At 46.2% G+C, this 14,242-nt stretch overlaps 1 protein-coding gene across 7 annotated transcripts in view; it reads left to right on the top strand.

The window, feature by feature from the left end:
- Positions 1-14,242, top strand: part of CYFIP2 (cytoplasmic FMR1 interacting protein 2) — a 130,535-nt gene that overhangs the window by 89,874 nt on the left and 26,419 nt on the right. For all 7 annotated transcript variants that reach the window (XM_045503644.1, XM_045503618.1, XM_045503635.1 and 4 more), the window contains 3 exons: positions 985-1,128; positions 2,594-2,684; positions 4,062-4,192. In XM_045503644.1, coding sequence (XP_045359600.1) covers positions 985-1,128; positions 2,594-2,684; positions 4,062-4,192 — 366 coding nt within the window. The remainder of the gene's footprint in view (positions 1-984; positions 1,129-2,593; positions 2,685-4,061; positions 4,193-14,242) is intronic.

The following is a 14,242-nucleotide window of genomic DNA, read 5'->3' as shown; positions in this document are numbered from 1 at the left end:
CCCTTGAACCTCAGTCCCATCATCTGTGAAACAGGGCTATGAACTGTGTTTGTTGTGAAGGTTAATCAAGAATGCACATGGAGGGCTTCACAAAGCCTGGCATGAGGCGTACCACAGGTCGCAGCATTTCAAGAACAAAGTCAACAATAACTCTGCAGTCTCACCAACCGAGTGAGACCAATTGGAAGCCCTGTATATATTTGGTCACATATTCCCAGACAGAAAGAGATCTTAAATACATTGCACTAATTCAGTGAAGGTGTCTCTTGGAGTCCAGAGGGCAGAGGCAGCCGGTCAGTGGCCAGGACTCTGGGCCCCCCACCCAGCAGCCAAACAGAGCGACTCTGTGTTGGTCTGTTTCACACACTGGCCCCCGTGACACTTTTCGTTTGGACTGCCACTTGAAAAGTTATGAAACCACTGATTTAATCCAACACTCTAATTTTGTAGATGAAGAAACTGAGGTTCCAAAAAGGGTAGGTGATCCCCATGCATTCAACACAGGTGTCCTCACCCCCGGATTGTCTGTTCCCGAGACCCCACCCCATTATAAATGGAGACAACAAAGAGTAGAAAACAACGGGAAGATGCTACTGAGTTTCCACACAGTTCTTCCAGCCAGTTTCTAGGACCAGAAATATCCCTAGAAAAACAAAACCATCTGTTGTATCCCCACCCCATGGCTGTTTGTCAGAGTCCTTCCTGGTTTGTGAGTGGCAGGAGCATCTGTAAAAAAAGGTTCTCGCCTAAAAGCCCTTTCTCCACTTCTGCTGGGGAACCACTGCTCACCTAGTGGCCTTCATGCCACCCTGTGGTCTCTCCGTGACCATCTTCTTGCAGATGTATTCACAGGGGTCCCCAGTGAGAGATCACAGATGATGTCAGGTCTTCATCCCTTTCAGCAGCAAAACATCTCTCTCCAGGACTCATGCCAGCATCTTTTATTTCCCAGCCTCTTACTCTGCCACATCCTCTGTTTTCCAGCCTCTCAACATTGCTTACAGCCACATCTACAGCTCCTACAGGAACTTCGTCGGGCCCCCCCATTTCAAGACCATCTGTAGACTCCTGGGTTACCAGGGCATCGCCGTGGTCATGGAGGAACTGCTGAAGATCGTCAAGAGTTTGGTAAGGAGGGGCCTCCATGAGTCCTGGTACATGCCTTCAGCTCTGTCTATAGGAATCACCCCGGGGGAATCCTGTGCCCTTATCCCTGGGTTCCTCTTACGTAGCACTCTGTAACATTTCTGTGTACCTTCTGACGTCATGGCTTTCCCTCTCACTTTCTGACCCAGAGCTTACTCACTGTACTTGATAAATGAACTCAGCAATCCTGATGTTGACCTTTAGGGCCTACTAACTACTGCTCACACTCTCCGCCTATGCAGTGTTTTTGAACTTGAGCGTGAAAACTCCATGGCACATGTGCTGCCATTTTCCCCTCCTGTGCTCACGGCACATATTTCTAATCAATCACCATGCTTCTTCCCCTTGGGATTTCTTGCTAAACACTTGCAACACTGCACTAGCCTCAAGGGAATTCTGTATCCGATTTCAAGTGTGATCATCCAAAGCTCCATTTACTTCCCCATGACACGCCGAAGTAAAGCTGAAACACTTAAACAAGATTTTCCTGAAATTTTGAGATGACAAGACAGAAGTAGCTAAAGTAATGAGTAGCCACACCAGAAATAGGAAGCAGGATTCACCTGCTCACCGCTCCTCTGCTAACAGCTGTGTAGAGCCACGAGTTGTTACAGATTGTGATGCTAAATCCAGAGTTAAACAGGAAAATGTAATGGGTTAAAGATGTCTGCCTTGGACATAGGAGGGATAAATGTGCAATGTATTTTCTGTGTTTAAATTAGCTAATGTGTCTGTCTCTACAGCTCCCTGGCCCATAACATTTTAGCTCTTAATCTGGATCTCATATAAGCACCCCAATCCCAGGAAAGGCCCATACCTTGAAATTGCCCTCCTGGAAGTGTATATTCCCAAGGGACTAATGAGAAAGCTCCCTTTTCTGTCTCATAAAGGCCTATTTTTTGTTATTAAAGAGAATAGGGCTGTGCCCCCACATTTAGGAGAGAACCTACTCCCTCCTCTCAGGGAGCAGTGCCTTACTGGCCTAGGCAGCTCCAGCTGCTATAAAAAAATAACACAGACCAGGTGGCTTAAACAACAAATGTTGATTTTTCACAGTTTTGGAGGCTGGAAGTCCAAGGTCAGGGTGCCAGCATGGGCAGGTTCTAGCAAGGACCCTCCTCCTAGTGTTCAGATGCCTGCCTTCTCATTGTGTCCCTACATGACAGAGAGCAAGCTCACCTGTCTCTTGTCTCTTATAAGGGCACTAATCCCATCATGAAGCTCCACTCCCAAGACTTCATTACTTCCCAAAGGCCCCAACGCCACACGCCATCACACTGGGGGATGGAGTTTCAATATATGAACTTTGGGGAGACACATGCAGTCCATAGCACTTACCCACAGGCCGCAACAGAACCCTGTACACCCCCGGAGCCCAGCATTTAGTCCAGAGTTACACATAGACAGCAGTGATGGATTATTCACTCATTTTGCCCTCTTTTGTCAGCTCCAAGGAACCATTCTCCAGTACGTGAAGACACTGATCGAGGTGATGCCTAAGATATGCCGCTTGCCCCGACACGAGTATGGCTCCCCAGGTTGGTGAAGGGGAGCCAGGGGCAGGGAGTAGTGATAGGAGAGTAATCCAGGCCCACCCTGTGGTGGTCAGGGGCCCTGGCCATCTACCTGGAAGGGTTTGCTTCTCTAACAGGCTCACAAGCTGGCCCAGCACTGGGTTAGCATCCTACCTCCTCCATTAGCTAGATAGCCTTGAAGCATCTATAATCCCTCTGGGAAGTAGCATCATCTTCCCCAGTGAAGGTAAAGGATGCCTACTGGGCCTGCCTCCACAGGACTGCTGGGGAGCTAGGGAGGACAGCAGCTGTAGAGCATTTACAGCCTACTTGTAAAGGTCTTTTCTAACTCAGCACCTCCAGGATCCCTTCCTCCATTTGCCCATTGGAGGACGCAGGTGCTGCAGGTGGTGATACAAGTGACATTTCTAAGGTGAGTCAGGAAACAGGAGTTTTGCCAGTCTGCCTCTGAGCAGAGAAATCATTCTTTCCTTCCCTAATAGTGAATGGCACAGGGACTGAATCTGGGAATGGGAATCGGGAAAGGTGGAGACTGTGAGTTTGGCACCTGGTGTTTTTTCCTAAAAACCAAGCTGTCAGGTGCTGAGTGTGTGTGATTCAGAGTAGAAAAGGGCTTGGGGACACCTACATGGCTCAGTCGGTTAAGCGTCTGATTCTTAATTTCGGCTCAGGTCATGATCTCATGGTTCTTGAGTTCGAGCCCCACGTTGGGCTCTGCTCTGACAGTGTAGAGTCAGCTTGAGATTTCCTCTCTCTCTCTCTCTCTCAAAAAATAAATAAACGTAGAAAGAAAGAAGGAAGGAAGGAAGGAAGGAAGGAAGGAAGAAAGAAAGAAAGAAAGAAAGAAAGAAAGAAAGAAAGAGAAAGAAAAAGAAAGAAAAGAAAGAAAGAAAAGGGCTTGCCCTCGGAAGCTCTGGTTTTCAATCATAGGTGCCTCACTTACTAGCTGTGTGACTATGGGCCTGCCACTTACCCTCTCTGACCATAATCTAAAAATAAAAGTAATAGTGCCCTTCATGGTATTGTTGTATTAAATGAGATGTTGTAGATAAAGTGCTTAGCACAATACCTAGCCCTTATAAATAAGTGTTAATTCCTGTTATTAAGAATTCAGACAACTTTTTGGAGGGACTGGGAGAGATTCAGGGATGCTGTATTTGCATATGTTTGTTTTGTTCCAAAAAAGATTTGAGCCAGCCTCCTGAGTTTTCTTTAGTGCTGAGCCCTGAAAGAAGTATCACCCCTGGCCCACATGTAGAGAGGTAGGGGTTTGGTTTTTCACCGTCCCACTCAGGTCTGGGCTGTTGCTCTGTTGGCCCTTCCCATCATCCTGCCTGAGCAGGGTCAGTTTCCCACTAACTGTCTGCCTTCATTCCCCAGGGATCCTGGAGTTCTTCCACCACCAGCTGAAGGACATCATTGAGTATGCAGAGCTCAAAACAGATGTGTTCCAGAGCCTGAGGGAGGTGGGCAATGCCATCCTGTTCTGCCTGCTCATAGAGCAAGCTCTGGTGAGTCCTGAGCCCAAAGAAATTGGAGCGTCTCCAGGCTGGAAGGGACCCCCAGCCCAGCCAGAGACTCAAGGCCCCCCAGGGTATCCTGCTCAGCAGGCCCTGCAGCATAGACTCGTGTTGTCCCGTGCGGAGTATGCGCTACAAATCTGTTCTGCTCTCAGGCAGCTCCGACCATTTGAACCCTGGGAGGAACACAGGCCCTGAAGTTAGACCTGGGTTCCTGTCCCAGTGCCACCTTCACTAGCCACAGGATCCCAGCAATTCATCCGAGGCTTAGTTTTCCATCTACTCATTAAACAAATAACAACTGCTTGGCCGCCACAGGCCGGGCACTGCACTGGGGGGTGGAGTCATCGTCAGCCCCTGCCCTGTGTCCTGGACAGTGGCGGGGAGACTCACCCTGAGCCATGTATTCACACAGAAATGCTGTGTGTAATGCATACATTACAGCAATGCTCGGAGGGAGGAGTGCAGGGTTTTGTGGGAACACAAAACAGAACCTGGTGTGGTCTTGGGGAGAGAGGGAGGACTTCCCTTAGGGGGTGACCAGGAGAATGGTCAGGAATTGGCCTGCTGAAGAACCAGGAATCGTGGTCCAGGCTGAGGGGAGAGCACATAGTGCTCTCTTCCTTTGGTGTGATGGGAGACGGCCACGCTAACCCGCAGGGTAGTTTAGAGGCTGAGAGGAGACAAAACGTGCAAAGTGCACACAGTAAGAACTAAATAACTGGTGGTAGTTAGCAGGATGAGCACAGGCTCGCCTCCCCATACTCCCACTTCCCAGGACCACACAGACCCAGGGCACCTTTTAGCTGCCTGACCATTCGGCAGTCCCCACCGGCCCTTGTGGCTTGGTCACAGAGGCTGCCTGCCTCCTTCCCATTCTCGCCAACACTCCGTGCTACCTGCTCCTCTGTGTGTGGGGTCCACAGCCCTCCAGCCACGGGGCCACGGATGCAGTGGAGTAGTGGAAGGAAAGGGAGAGGGGTGTCGCTCTGAGGGTGCATTATCTCAGCCTGGGAAGATCTCTCAGCCTCTGTGCACTCATACAGCACAGGGGTATGGAGAGCCCATTTATTGCTGACTGCAGTTCTAGGTTGTGGGTGAATAGCCTTCATTAAGAGAGGCAGATTATGACCATCCAAAGATCGTGAAGGCAGAGGGTGGTACATGCTGTGAGGGCATAAAAGGGAAACCGGGATAGAGCGCGATGGTGGTCGGGAGGGATATGCTGATTTCAGAGAGGGTAGAGCTTGATATCTGTAAGAAAGAAAAAAACCTGGAATGAGCTGGAATGGAGGGGCACAGGGGACAAGATAGGAGCAGAGGAGGGAGGAACAGGTGGCAGTCCTGGGTAGGAATTCGTTGAAGTGTTGTGAAATGGAGAGTGAGGCAGAGGGTCTGATTTACTCTTGGGAAAGGCCCTTTGGGCCTTGGGAGAAGAACCAGCCATAAACATGCTGCAGCCGTTTGCAGCTGCCCAGCTCAGGGTTCGTCCTGGAGGCAGAAGCACATGGAGAGGGGAGGGAAAGGAAAGCACTAGGGAGGAGACGTAACAGGGGTAGAGTGAGATGAAAAGCTCGGAATAAGAACCCTAGTGATCCCTGCCTCTAACAGTCCCGTGTGACCCAGAGCGAGCCAGTTCACTCCACGTCTGAGGTCCCCACCTCTACAATGAGGACGTGTCCTATCTGTTCTCTCAGACCCTTCCCCGCGGAGAGGCTCAGAAACGCACACGGTTTTGCTCTCCCTCCATAAGGAGTAATTGCCTCTCTGTTCCCCTTTAAATAGACTCTTGAGACAGCTAAGTGTTCCTCTTTATGGTAACAGGTTTTGAACACGGTTCAGTGGCCTGTGTTGCCATGGCAACTTAGCCTTCAGAAGTCACAGGGATGAGTAGGAAACACAGTTCTGTTCAAGGCTTCAGGAAGATGAGGAGAGGCTCCAGGGGCACCAGGAGGGGTGGAGGTGGGGGAGGGCTGGCCCCTGAAGCCTCAGGCCTACGTGTCTCCTGTTAGCACCTTCTTTCATGAGGAGTTGTGACCCGAGAGCACCAATTAAGTTTCCCCTAAGAAGCAGACTATTGATGGGACTATAAGGACAGGGAAAATTTTTCTCAGGCAGCCGTGCCAAGGTGGTCACTTGCATATATCACTGAAGACAAGAGGATACTCAGGATAAAAGACCTTCAGAGCTGAGAGAGACCTTAACAGTATATGTCCCTACCCCTCTATTCATGAGGGAGGAAGTGGGGAACCAGAGAGGGGAGCTGGTCTCCTGAGGTCTCATGGCACATCAGCAGCAGAGGTGAAAGAAGGAAAGCACAGGTTTCCAGCACCGACTCCAGTCCTGGCGGAGGCCAACAGAGCAAGAATCAGGGCCCCCACAAACCTCTGTGCTACGCTTTCTACTTAGACAACTGGGGGAATCCCCAGGCCAACATAGTACTTTCTGAGATTAGAATGAGGCATGAGCTTTCTGGAGCCTTTGTGTTTACAGAACTGAAATAAAATAAATATTTAAATGACATATCAGTTGTTCTAATTAAAGAACAATTAGCAAAAAAAGAAAGGGAGGGAAGGTGGAAGGGAGGGCCCTTAATGGCCATCCACAGAGGACCTTCTCTTCTTATGGAGGACTCTGAAGAGTTACAAAGAATAAGGTGTATGTACCCACATAGAAAATGTTGAAAGACACAATGCTGAGTGAGAAAAAGCAAGTCCCAGCACAAGACACATATTATGATGCCATATATATAAAATAAGCAAAAAACAGGGTGGTGCCTGGGTGGCTCAGTCAGTTAAGCTTCTGCCTCTTGACATCAGCTCAGGTCTTGATTTCAGGGTTGTAAGTTCAAGCCCTGCATTGGCTTAAAAAAAATTAAAATAAACAAAAAAATAAAACCCACAAAATATAGTGCATTGAAAAAAAAAATCTAGGGAAAAAAAGCATATCAGATAGTTCAGCTATTTTCTCCATGTATCAGGGAGTAAACAAGGATTAGGGGTCAACAGGGACTTTAATTTTATCTGGAAGGTCTAATGTTTTGCAAGGAAAGTATTTTCAAGTATTACTATTGAACTAAAAATTAATTTAAAGAATACAAATAGTACCTAATAGCTGTAGGTTAATAATAACAGAAAAACTGGAAGAATATTGAAAAATACAAAGTAGGAAGTCTTTTGCTTGTTTATCTTGTGTCTTTTTCTGATAGATTTGCAGTTTCTGGTTGTGGGTTCCATGTTGAAATATATGCTGCAAATACCTTCTTTCATTCTGTGGCTTGTGTTTTTGTTTCTAACAGGTTATTAATATATCATTAATGTGTAGGAAGAGGGGATATAAGTTGAAAAGATTAATTACTTGTCTAAAGGTATACCTTTTCTCTTTAAGTTAGGTGCTTATAAATATTTCTCCAAATTCAGGGTGCAATATTAGTATAGAAACCCCTACACCTGTGGAGCAGGTTGCTTGCTTGGTGTTTTTAATTAAGGTCTAACATACATGGAGTAACATACAGAATATGCAGAATTCTCACCATATAGACAAAGTGAATCATCCATGTTACTGTGAGTGGGCATTTGGGTTATTTACAGCATGATGCTGTAACAAATGAAGACACCATGAACGTTCTTGCACATTTCTGTTGGTGGATCTGTGTTCTCATTTTTATTAGGTAAACTTACTAGTAGTAGAGTAGCTAGGTCAACGTGTAGATCAATGTTTAGTTTCAGGAGCTACCGCCAAACTGTTTTACAAAGTGGTTGTGAGAGTTTATTCACTCATTCAGCAGTGTAGCAGAGTTTTAATTTCTTGACATCCTCAGGAACATTTGGAGTTGTCTTTTCAATGAAAGCCGTTCCATCATGGTATCTCATTATGGTTTTGATCTCCCTGCTGACCACTGATGCTGGGCCTCTTTCCATAAGGTAGAGCCATTTGGACAGCCTCTTTTGCAAAAGGCGGTTCAATATTTTTGCCTGTTTTTAAATTAAGCCCTCTTTTCCATATTTATTTGTACTTATTATTGATATATTGTGGATCCATAAATGGCAGATACATTTCTTTGGCTTGTCTTTTGGTAAACAGAAGTTCTTAAGGCTTGGTGTATTTATCATTTCTTCCCCCATGTGGTTGGTGCTTTTGTGACTTGTCTTCAAAAATCTTTCCTACTCTACAGTCATGAAGATGTATTATCTTCTAAAAGTTTAGAGTTTTAGCCTTTTGAGGCTTAACAGACCATTAAGTCTGTTGTTCACTTGGAGTTGATGTGTGTGTTTAGTGGGAGGTAGAAATCCATTTTCATTTCTTCCCGATTACCCAGCAGCAGTGACTGAAAAGACCTTCTTCTCCCTGCTCTGCAATGGCAATGCCACATGCGTCATTGATCAAGTGCCCACAAAGGGTCTAGTGGTGGCAGGCTCTGAAATATTTGTTGAGTCTACCCTGAAATGAATCGGCATTCGTTAGGCATCTATTTATAAGTCCTGTTATTTTTTTTTTCATTTTTTTAATGTTTATTTATTTTTGAGAGACAGAGAAAGACAGAATGCGAGCAGGGGAGGGGCAGAGAGAGAGGGAGACACAGACTCCAAAGCAGACTACAGGCTCTGAGCTGTCAGCACAGAGCCTGATTCAGGGCTCGAACTGACAAACCGTGAGATCATGACCTGAGCTGAAGTCAGACACTCACCTGACTGAGCCACCCAGGCACCCCAGTCCTGTTATGTTTTTAAAGGAAATTCTGTTAGTATCTCCTACCTAGTAACTAGTAACTAGTGTCACCTACCCTGGGAAATCAGAAGATTGTCATTAAGGAAATATTCCATAGTCACCAAGTTTTTTCTCAAATTTTGTATGGTGTTTGAGCCATCAGCCCATTGTTCATTATGCTGACACACACCAGAAGAGGGCCCTGTTTGTTCATGTGAAAGAGGGAAAGCCCGGTCCCTGGGAAGAAGACAGCCTGTCTGTCTGCCTCTCTGCCTTTTATGGCAGGACCTCCCATCGTCTGGGACTTAAGAGTATTCCCTGCCTTGAGCTCTGTTTATTTCTTCTTTCCTCCTTATAGTCAGAGTGGACCACAGTCAGAGTCTGGGCAGTCATTGCTCCTCTTACAAGAGGCCTTGGGCCCAAACTCATAGAACTGGGTGCCATGCAGGGTGGGTTTCACAATCTCAGCACCACTGGGATTACCCTTTGTTGTAGGGGCCAGATAACCCTTTGTTGTAGGGGCCCGTCCTATGCATTGTAGGGTGTTGAGCGGCACCTCTGGGCTCTAGCCTGTCTCTAGATGCTAGTAACACCCTTCCCAGTTGTGACAACCAAAAAGGTCTCCAGATACTGCCTCATATTCCTTGAGAGGACAAAACCTCCCCCTATTGAGAAACACTGATCTAGTGCAATCCCACATTTTGCAGATAGGAAGCCAAGGCCCCAAGAGGGAGATGACTTTCCCAGGGTTAAACTAGTGCAGGAGCTGGGGTGAGAACCCAGGATCCTTACAGTTAGCACGCTCAGGGACAGAGGACTGCTCTACAAAGCCTCACAGATGATGCTGTTGGCTTTGGTTTGGGTTTTAGTTCCAGCTCCACGTCTGATCCCTCTGTCTCCTGCTCCCACTTTATAGTCCTTTCTCTTTAATTTTGTTTTTCTTATTGCATAACTTAAATAAATTCATTGCCAGAAAACCCAGAGAAGGAGAAAGAAGAAAACAAAAACCACATTGCTGCACGAAGAGAGCCACTGTTCATGTTCTGAAGGATATCCTTGCAGATGTTTGTATGTTCCAGCATATCAATATTAAATTTTTTCATTGTTTTTTTTTACTTTGTTTAGTTATAAAACTCATGCTCACCAAGCTGAGAAGAGTGGTGACCCGCATGGAGTGTGGTGGGGGCAGGCGATCTTCCACTTTTTACTTTACGTTCTAAATTATTGTACAAATTTAGTGCACTAAACACTTTTTGCTTTTTTCCCCCCCCCTGGAGAGGAGGTCCTCACACACTTAGCAGATGTACACAATCCTGATACATGAGAAGTAAAAAAGCAAATGCCTGCCCTTCACTGTCCATCTTAGACCTTGGCTCCATATCCCTACCTGTTCCTGATCCAGAGTTCTTTTTGCCATCACCCTAACTAACGACCCCTCCGGCTACTCAGGAGTCACGATCTGTCCCTACATCCAGGCACCGCTGAGCAGCACTCCTTGGCCCTTCTGCAAGCAGCATGTCCTCCGACCCAGACCCAGAACCCAGTGGTGTTCCAGATTGAAAATGAGTCAAGCTTTGTGGAAAGAGGGCACCTCGACTCCCAGTAATACCTCTACATGCTTTCTGGTTTTTAAGTATTTTTACATCCTTTCAGACACATCCCAGTCTGGAAACCAAACCTGCTACCCTCATCAATATATGAGGTACGGAGCAAACATGTTCTGACTGCTGAGAGTCAGGGAGTCTGCAGACCTGACTGAGAGCCCCCCATGGGCCAGGCGGTCAGTGTGTGGGACTCCAAGATCATTGGACACAATCCCTTCCCTGATGACACTGTTCACAGTCAATACCCTCAGTCTGCAGCGGAGGAGTGTTAGCCCTCCAGGGGGTAGGCAGAATGATCGCATAGCTTTTAACTATTTACTTACTCAAAAAATGAGAAAGGAACTAAGCCCTCCTGTTTATTAACACAGTGTTCCAGAGTTGATCACATAAATACATGTCAGTGGAGATGTTTGCTCAAAATTATACAAATGGAAGCTTATGGTCAAAAGGTTTGGAGACCACCAGCCGAGATCCACAACAACAGAGCGAAAAGGGGTATAAAATAATGGAATCAGAGAGGAGGGGATGACAGGACAGATTTCCTGGTTGAGGGTCATTTTTGTATCCTCAGCACATCAATACAGGCCTATCACCTATGTCCTATATGATGAGGGGAGGGACATATCAGCTCAGTTCTAGGTGAGGATTAGAAACATACCTGTTTATTCTCTAAAATCTTCCAAGATGATGCCATTCCATTTGAGTGAGAGGCTGCCAGTCACCTTAAAATCCAAAGCCACCTCAGTCCTGGAAACATGTGGCACTTGTATCATCAGCCTGGGCTAGTAATTGCCCAGAAACCAGAGCCTTGGCTTTTCAGTTCTGCACTGATGACTCTCCCGAGAGGAGACCCCGGTGGACAGAAGGCCTAGATGCTGAGGGTTTGGGAGTCAAAATGCAGTTTGCTCTCCTGGGTGTTATTGGAGGGCAGACACCTGCAGACATCCAGGAGGTGGTGTAGTGGTCCCAGCCGCAGCCGCTCATTGCAGTCGCTCAGAAAACTCCTGAAACATCCATGCTGGTACTTCACCCGGCCCCAAGGTGGCCCTGGCTAAAATACCAGGCCAAAAGCTCCACACCTGATTCCAGTGTGCCACCAGGGTGGAGAGCCCCTGATCTGGAAGGAGTCTTCTTAACTAGTGCTTCCAGAGGCTAGTCACTGATGTGTTGTCACATTTCTTGCTGTATCTACAGACCACTGGTTGTATTGTTTACAAAATATTTTTATTTAAATTAACTTACTTTTTAACTTAAATTTATTTTTAAAGTGGGGCACCTGGGTGGTGCAGCCGGTTAAGCATCTGACTTCAGCTCAGGTCAGGATCTCATGGTTTGGGGGTTCAAGTCCCGCATCGGGCTCTATGCTGAAAGCTCAGAGCCTGGAGCCTACTTCAGATTCTGTGTCTCCCTCTCTCTCTGCTCCTCCCCCACTCATGCTCTGTCTCTCTCTCCTTCAAAAATAAATAAACATTAAAAAAAGTTTTAATTATTTTAAAAGGAAACTGTATATCACTTCCATTAAACAAAATCATTATCTCTTGCCATCATTGGAAAGCAACCAGAGGGACACCTGGGTGGCTCAACTGGTTAAGCGTCAGACATTTGATTTCAGCTCAGAGAGTGATCTTGCAGTTTGCGAGTTCAAGCCCCACATCAGGCTCCGTGCTAACAGCTTGGGATTCTCTCCCTCTCTCTCTGCTCCTCACCCGCTCATGCACATGTTTGCTCTCTCAATCTCTCTCTATCTCTCTCTTGCAAAATAAATAAATAAACTTAAAGAAAAAAAAAAGCAACCAGAATAATAAATTCAATCAAAATGCAACAAAGTAATGTAATCCCAGCTGCCGTCTGCCCAGACGTCTGAGCCCGGGGCCAGCCGTGTTAAAAATGGAGTTTAGCAAATGTTAGAGAGGTTTGAGATATGCTGGATCTAAATGAGAGACTTTCTTACAAAGTTGTCAAAAAGACTGCTAGGGAACTGAGAGGAAAGTAAGTTTCCCTCCGTGACCCACTATTGTTAAATACCACTTCCCTGCCTCTACAATTCCCACCTTTTAGGAAATGCCTGCCTTGGGAGACGTTGATGTGCACCTGAGGGGAAGGGAAAGCTACTTTGTAAGCTAGTTTCTTGGCTGTAGATCTTTCCCAGCTGACCAGACATGGTTCTGGTCCAGAATAATGATCATTTTTCCCCCTGACAATTCAGGGGGCAGGGGAAAGAGTTGAGGTGAGACAGGGTGATATATAGCATTGTTCAAGTGAGGCTCAGATTGGTGGGGAAGGACCACACACACGTGCAGACCCAGACACGCAGAATCAGATAAGATTACGGATTTATTTAGGCAGGTTTACAAAGAACTCCTGGAAGTGAGGGCCCCACGGCACAAGAGCAGTTGGAATATGTCACAGTTGAACTTTCCACTGTTCACTGGAATCCCAGACGAGAGGCTGGAAGGCTGCCGCTCGTACTTTCTGCACAAAGCTGGGTGTGGGAAGCCTAACCTGCTCCACAGGCCCTGTATCTTTGGGGCTTAACATCAGTATGCAGGAAACACTTCACTAACGGGCTACGTGTGTCCATATAAGGAAATGTTTAGAATGCTGCACTCTCTGGTTAGGCCCTGTAACCACCCTCCCTCCAGCACCCTCCCACCAGAACATCAGAGTGGGGGTTCCTGGGGGTCCTCAGCCTCCAGTTCCCAGCTCATTCTCCACGCTCACTTGACAAAGACAAAAACATAAAATACTAGTGTTAGTGCTACTGCCTTTTGGTCACCTCAGAACTTCGAATGTTAAGAAAATATTGTTTTGAGGTTGGTTTGATGGTTCCCTTCAGGAGATCAGCTAAAACTGGTACGTAGTTTTTCATCCAGATATGGAGCCTAAAGGTAGCATCTAATGCTGTTGTATGTGGATCTGACGTGTGTGTATCACACGACCCTAGTTTTTTAAATATGTATCCTGAATCTGTATGGTATCCTTTATTTTTGTGTGGGTGCTTTAAAAAATTTTTTTTCAATGTGTATTTGAGAGACAGTTGAGTAGAGAAGGGGCAGAGAGGGAGGGAGACACAGAATCCGAAGCAGGCTACAGGCTCTGAGCTTTCAGCACAGAGCCTGACATGGGACTCGAACCCACGAACTATGAGGTCATAACCTGAGCCAAAGTCAGACACTTAACCGACTGAACCACCCAGGCGCCCCAAGAATGTTTTTTAACGTAGATGCTTACAATACTGAGGTTACACAGGAGGATAATCTTGGTTTTAGGAGTTGCATGCTGAGGTATTTAAGGCTGAGTAATGCAATGACTTCAACTTGTTTTCAGTGATTCAGTAAAACATATAGAGTCACAACAGAAATAGTAAAAGAAAAGGTCATTGTGATTCTACGTCAGGAATATAAGGATGTGCATTGTTCTTTCAAATATTTTATATGTTCAGTATTTTTCATAACACAAGTTTGAAGAGGGGAAAAGGAAACTTCATTATGGAATCCAGAAAGTTAAGAAGAAAAAGGGTCACTAAGCAGACAAGGTCACAGTGTATAAGGAGGAAGACAAGTTATGAGGGTTTTGTTTTTTCCAACTACTTCTTTCTGTTAGTTGGTGAGATTTATTTTTGGTAACATATGCTTAGGAGCCACTTCTGACCTCATTTTTTAATTTATAGAGGCATCTTCTAGTGCTGAACACAGCCACGACTCTCATGCTGTCCATCTATTTGATTTCT

This window comes from Leopardus geoffroyi, chromosome A1 (assembly GCF_018350155.1).
Source record: "Leopardus geoffroyi isolate Oge1 chromosome A1, O.geoffroyi_Oge1_pat1.0, whole genome shotgun sequence".
In the NCBI taxonomy this organism is placed as follows: Eukaryota; Metazoa; Chordata; class Mammalia; order Carnivora; family Felidae; genus Leopardus; species Leopardus geoffroyi.
This window is presented reverse-complemented; position numbering and strand designations above follow the sequence as displayed.